Below are 6,716 nucleotides of genomic sequence, written 5' to 3' on the forward strand. Positions count from 1 at the left end.
AAATGGGGTGGGGGTTACCATTAACTATGATTGGATCTTCATCAGGTGCTTCTACCCACAACATGTGTTGTTGGAGAAGGATAATATATACTGTCAGAGATTTAGTCCAGAAGTCATCACCTTCCCCTATGACAATGCTGGCTAGAACCGAGTCCCCCCATCCTCATCTTGATCATCAGATTAGCCCTAGTACTTTTATTTTTATTCCACGACAAAAAGTTACCAAAACTTCCGACTGCGTTGTTGATGTCATGGATGCATCTTCTGTCAAAAGGAACCCCACCAAGTAATAGACACACATCTATGTTTAGAGTGAGTTTTCTCCACCTCATACCCTCATTGTGTTTCTCATTGTATTTTTGAGGAGGTTAAAACCCTTGGCCTCTGCATCATTGTGATGCACAAAACCATTATTATTAATTACATAGCGTAAAACGAAGGAACCATGGACGAACCATTACAAGATATGGAATAAACCAATACGATTAAATCGACTTTTTCTGCAGCAACACCTTCAAGAAGGAAAAATGTCCTCGTACCATGGTCGCCACATCTGACCGGAGACGACCTGAACAAAGATTTTTTTTTTCCAGACCAGCCAATGAAGATCAGTAAAACGACAAGTGGACAACACCTTCAAAAAGGTAACAACACAAGTTTGTCGCCGTTAAGCCCGACCAATAAAGGTTGGGATAAGTGATTTCACTCCGGATATGTAGCGATGTTCCAGTCGGCATCTTGATGACGGATCATTTAGTAGTTGTGTCCGTCAGTTTCTAGTTAATTAACTACTGTATGTTATAAGAACTCCATAACTACAACTATACTCATCCATTTTTATTTACTCGGAAAATTAGCTTTGCCTTAAGTCAAACTCTTTAAAATTTGACCAATATTTTTTTGTTAATGCTTACAATACCAAATCGATACCGCTAGATTAGTCATTGAATATATTACCACGTTATATATATTTGTTGTTGTAAATGTTCATATTATTTTCTATAAATTTGGTCAAACTTTATATAATTTGACGTAGGACAAAACTAATATGCAAAGTAAATAAAATTTGAGGGGGTATATAGTTTTGGTATACAGATCCATGCTAGATCCATTACCCGGGCACTTCACATTATTGTAAGCACTATTTGGATACCAGTGTGCATGCATCGCTTACACTGGTTTCAAAACTGTATAAACTAGTCGTACAAATTTGGGGATCCTATCTGACAGTGTAGACTTGGACGCAAATTTAACAATGTAATTTCTCTCTTCTGCATTCATTGATGTTTCCTCTGTTTCCGACATTTGTAACTGAACCAGTGAACACATACTCCACCAACTTACTAATTTTTATTCGTCACTTAATTTAAGTGATCTCTGGTCTATTGACTTTTTTTTTAAAATCAATGCAAGATGAAACATGGAGTAGTTTTAACCGACAGCTTCGTCGCACCTTCGTCCTGTCTTTCGGACGGGGTGCATATGCTTGTCCAATGACTAAGAGAGTGCTTGGATACGTTTTAGTCTCATGACTAAAAGTAGTGGGACTAAAACTTGCTACCCCCATCCATGCTTGAATCCAAATATTAAAGAGACTAAAATCAAGTTAATGAGCATTTATTATCCTTCAAACCCTCCAATCCAGAACTCGCATGTGTTAAAGGAGAGGAGTTAAATGAGAAGAGAGAGGACTAATCCACATTTTAGTAGGGGTACCCCTGACTAAAAAAAATTAGTCTCAAGACTAGTTTTAGCCCCTCTTTAGTGAGGGATGCTTGAAACTTTAGCCTCTTAAAATGACTATTTTTAGTCAGACTAAAATAAGTCTCTTAGATCCAAGCACCCTTTAAAATAGTACTACTACCTTTGTCTCTAAAAATGCGAGACGTTTTAATATTTTTAATTAAACTGCCAAAACATTTTATATTTATAAAGAGAAGGTGTAGCACTATTTCAAAATTTGAATGAACGTGTGAATTAACAAAAACAACATCTCATCCCATCGAAAGTGCATCGACGAAAACCCTGAAATATATTCAGAAATAATGCGAGCACCCAGGATTTAAACCGTAGTGGGCTGAGATAGCATTGTCCCTCTAACCATCCAACCACAGGTTGGTTCGCAGCTCTTTTTCTAAATGTAAGACATTTTAACACTTTAAATTAAATTGTTAAAATGTCTTATATTTAGGAACACGGAGGGTAGTAATACTTCAAAATTTCTAATGAACGAGCGAATTAACTAAATAATAATAATGTATAAACAGAGGCCACTAGCTAATTAAGCTAGGTCAAGGTGCATGCACATCCACGTGTCAGCTGTCAAACGATTTGTCTGATGATGTTCCATTATTTAACTTGTAATTACGAGCTGGTCAACTGAATACGACGCGCACCGATGCTCTGCCCTCCTGTAACCATCCTATAAATACATACCTCCTTCCATCTCCACACCACGACATTCATGTGCATAGCTTGCTCATCCAATAAGCTATCTATATATTCCCAAATACCAATAGAGGTTACGGCCATGGCGATAGTGGGCTTGTCAAATGCCGGCGACCGCCTGCCTGGCAAGAGAGCGGTCGGCGATGACGATGAAGCTGCCGCAGCCGACTACCGCCTCAAAGGCGTGAGGCACCTCTCCGACGCCGGCATTACGAGGCTTCCAGGCAGGTACGTCCTGCCGGCCTCGGATCGCCCTGGCCGGAGCGTCAGCGCGGGCACGAGGGTGAAGCTCCCCGTCGTGGACCTCGGGCGCCTCCGCGTGCCCTCAGAGCGAGCCGCCGTGTTGAAAACTCTCGAGGCCGCGTGCCGGGAGTTCGGCTTCTTCCAGGTGGTGAACCACGGCGTGGACGTCGATGGGGCGGCCGCCAGGATGCTTGACGTGGCGGAGCGGTTCTTCGAGCTTCCCTTCCAGGAGCGCGCGCGTTACATGTCCGCTGATGTCCGCGCGCCCGTTCGGTACGGTACGAGCTTCAACCAGGCCAACGACGCCGTCCTCTGCTGGCGCGACTTCCTCAAGCTCTCCTGCGCACCGCCGCTGCGGGACGTGGTGCCGTCGTGGCCCGACTCGCCGGCGGACCTCAGGGAGGTGGCGGCTGAGTACGCCGCGGCGAACCGGCGGGTGTTCGTTGAGGTCGTGGAGGCGGCGCTGGAGGCCATGGGTGTCGGAGGGGGTGACGGCGTGATGGAGGAGCTGGCCACGGCTGGGTCGCACATGATGACGGTGAACTGCTATCCGGCGTGCCCGCAGCCAGAGCTGACGCTGGGGATGCCGCCACACTCCGACTACGGCTTCCTGACGCTGGTGCTCCAGGACGAGGTGGAGGGCCTCCAGGTTATGCATGGCGGCGAATGGCTCACCGTCGACCCCGTCCCTGGTTCCTTCGTCGTCAACGTCGGCGACCACTTCGAGGTACATACTAGTACATGATACCGTATACACACACCTGCCTATCTAGCTTAGCTACTGAAAGCATCAATGCGAGCCAAATTATTACATGCATGCAATCCTGTACGTTACGTAGGAGTAGTACATGGAATTGACCTACAGTAGAGCTAATCAAGAAGTCAACCTTTTTCAGCCACCATTGGCATGGTTGAAAGGGCATCCAGGGTCACGATCTAGTCAAACACAAAACCAAATACTAGTACACTGGCCAAACAATTAAGGGGCAGTCAACGTTCTCGAGAAATCAAACTAAAGTATGTGATCGGAAGACACTGTTTATACACAGTATACAATTAGATAGTGATGCCAAATGCCGATGATTGGCTGCGTACTTTTATGAACGCAAGTCAAAACAAGTGAGCCAAGCACCTTGCTAGCAACTAGTAGCTCTCTAGATGCATGATGGATCGGTGTTGTAGCCCTCGGTGTATATATGTATCGATATATACTTTAGCTTATCCTAGCTACCAGTAGGTATTAGTATTGGTGCCTTGATTAATTTCCTGAATGAATATTAGTATCAGTCCAGCTGAGACACACCTCCACACGCATGCGCGTCCGCTTCACATGCTATACGTACTCACAATTTTGCGGAGCCATCATGTTCCGTTGTCGCTGATAATCTAGACATATACTTACATATAAAAATTAAATTTATTTTTTAGGGTCAGCCTAGTCTTAAGTATCCAACGGCAGCCAGGGGCCTGGATTTTTTAATTAATCTTGCAATCAACATTGAACAAATGGCTACAGTAGATCGCAAAAAAAAAAACATTGAACAAATGGCTGACAGATGGACATTTTTGGTGCACAGATATACAGCAACGGCCGGTATAAGAGCGTGCTGCACCGGGTGGGCGTGAACTCGACGCGCCCGCGTATCTCGGTGGCGTCGTTCCATAGCGTGGGGGCGGAGCGGGTGGTCGGGCCGGCGGCGGAGCTCCTCGACCAGGGCCGCGGCGGGGAACCACGGCGGTATATGGACACCGACTTCGCCACCTTCCTGGCTTACCTCGCCTCTGCCGAGGGCAAGCACAAGACCTTCCTCCAGTCAAGGAGGCTCGCCTTCGGCTGACGTCCACTATTGATGCCTCAACATCCGATTTCATTGACCTTTGCGTGCATGCTATATTTCCTTAGGGAATCAAGGGTAGAAGCCAACACCCCATACCACCCCTGCTAGCTTGGCTTTGACTTGTACAGTCCCTGGTGATTTTTCTACGTGTAATCTGAATTATGTGGCATCGAAGATGTACTGGATGCACGCACATGCATGCTCTGCTTATCTACATGTTAGTTTGGAACGAGTCGTCTATATTTCCATCAGTTGATCGTAAGCAAATGTTTTTTTTTTACATCAATCGTAAGCAAATGTTCAAATCAACAAAGGGGAGAGAACTGAGATGAGGACTTCAACACACTAAGGCCTCATGTGGTGCACCGGGCAATAGCCGAGATCCTTGTCAATTTCTTGGCTAGTTCCCATGTTTTTTCTTACCCTGGTGACTGTAGAACAATTGCTCTACGGTATATTTTCATTAATTAATAAATATGTACAAGTACAATGAATATGGTACAATCATCCAATACCAGCTCTAGGGATCATGATCATAAAATCAAGTTACAAGTTATGTTCTATCCATGTTCTAATCTTGTCTGCCTTATTCTGTTTGGCTCTGATCTGCCCTCTTTCAAATAATTCACCCACCCCGCAAAATATAGTGTTGCAGAGTTAAAGATCTTGTCCTTTCTAATGGACCAAAGGCTCCAGCAACTCATGATCAAATATCCAGTGCAGGTATCCTCCATGGTGGTGAAGCCGTCGTCGAGGCGTTGGACCGCGCACTTGCGGCCCACGAGCTGGTCCACCACTTCCGGCCTCCAAGCGAAAGGAGGGAGGCCGTCTACGACCACGTGGACGCGGAAGTGGAGGTCGGCGTTGTAGGCGTGAGAGACGGCGCGCCACGGCCGGAAGTGGATGTCGAGGCCGTCGAGCTTGAAGTTGCAACGCTCCGTACGCATGACCTCGTCGCGCAGCTCGGCGGAGGAGAACTTCACGAGATACTGCTCCGGGAAGTGAGAGCTCACCATCAGCTCCGACGCCCGCAGGCGGAACTTGCGGCGGAAGACGTCGTCGACATCGGTGCGGTCCGTCCCCGACGGCGCAGCGATAACCCACGCCACGATGGCGGTGCTCTCCCAGTCCAGGCGCTCGCGGTCGAGGTCGTATGAAGTCGCGATGTAGCCCTCCTCCTCGCGCGTGGAAGGGTGGCCGAGGAAGGACATGGTCGCCGAAGGTGGAGAGGACGCGCACGGCTGCCGCGTCCTGCTAGCTGGAGGAGGGTGCTGCTGGGAGCGACGGCTTCATGGGCGGGAGCAAGAGGCGACCAGGTGGCTAGAAGAGTTGCAGCGGGCAAACCTTAGCCCCAGCCTTTGTAGACGAAGGAGATGGAGGGCCGGCGCCTCGGGCAGAGGAGAAGAGACAACGGCGGCTCCCTCTGAGTGGCGCAACGACCCTTCGGGCCTCACGTCGCGTGCGGCGGGACATAACTGTAGTCCATCCATCTTCCGAGGCAGCGGCGGCCGGGTCCATGCACGCCGAAAAACGTGGAGGAAACGAAGCGTCTTGGCGGCGCGAGAGGAGGTGGGCCTCCTGGGAGCTGTCAGACGTCGATGGAGGCAGGTTGAACCACACAGCTTTGCGCGGGCCTTGCCGCGCCGGAGCCCCTGGAGCAGAATGGGCACGGAGGATCCCCACCGGAGCGGTAGATGACGCCGGGGTGGGCGACGAGACCGCGCGGCGCCAGGCGGACACAGAAGCGCAGATGGCATCGCGCTCCCAGCGCGACGGCTCGTCGAGAGGGATGCGCCCGGCGATCACACTCCGGAGCCGATGAGGTGCCCAGCCATCGCCCGCCGGCGGTCGGAGGCCAACCGAAGGAGCAGACGCAGCAAATCTTGGACCGGGGTGACTCGAGGTCGGAGAAGACGAGGGACCCAAAAAAGTTGGAGAGACACCTGGTGGGAGGAAGGGCGGAGGAGGAGGGAGGTGGTGTGGCATAGGAGCAGTGCTGGGAGAGGCGCCGGGGGAGAGCAGCAGCGGGGCGCCGCCGCGCCGTGCGAGCGCGTCGCAGGAGCGTCGAGCTCCAACGGTCATATTTCCTCCTCCGGCCTTTGGGCATGGACGCCTTCTCCTCATCGCATCCCCAAGGTGCTGTGGTGCACGCTGGTGAACAAGGGTGCGGGTGGCCTCTCCTCCAAG

General features: G+C 49.7%; 1 protein-coding gene across 1 annotated transcript; it reads left to right on the forward strand.

The window, feature by feature from the left end:
- Positions 1-2,469: 2,469 nt before the first annotated feature.
- Positions 2,470-4,808, forward strand: LOC123166200 (probable 2-oxoglutarate-dependent dioxygenase SLC1). The gene is made up of 2 exons (XM_044583966.1): positions 2,470-3,418; positions 4,269-4,808. Exons 1-2 carry the CDS (start codon positions 2,531-2,533, stop codon positions 4,527-4,529), a joined length of 1,149 nt encoding a protein of 382 aa, XP_044439901.1. The 5' UTR covers positions 2,470-2,530; the 3' UTR covers positions 4,530-4,808.
- Positions 4,809-6,716: the final 1,908 nt, after the last annotated feature.

This window comes from Triticum aestivum, chromosome 7D (assembly GCF_018294505.1).
Source record: "Triticum aestivum cultivar Chinese Spring chromosome 7D, IWGSC CS RefSeq v2.1, whole genome shotgun sequence".
In the NCBI taxonomy this organism is placed as follows: Eukaryota; Viridiplantae; Streptophyta; class Magnoliopsida; order Poales; family Poaceae; genus Triticum; species Triticum aestivum.

What these genes read in the sequence shown, in the direction of transcription:
- LOC123166200 (XM_044583966.1), top strand. Translation starts at nt 2,531, where the DNA reads ATGGCGATAGTGGGCTTGTCAAATGCCGGCGACCGCCTGCCTGGCAAG. An exon ending in ACGTCGGCGACCACTTCGAG is followed by an intron (nt 3,419 to 4,268) that starts GTACATACTAGT and finishes TTTGGTGCACAG; the next exon opens with ATATACAGCAACGGCCGGTA.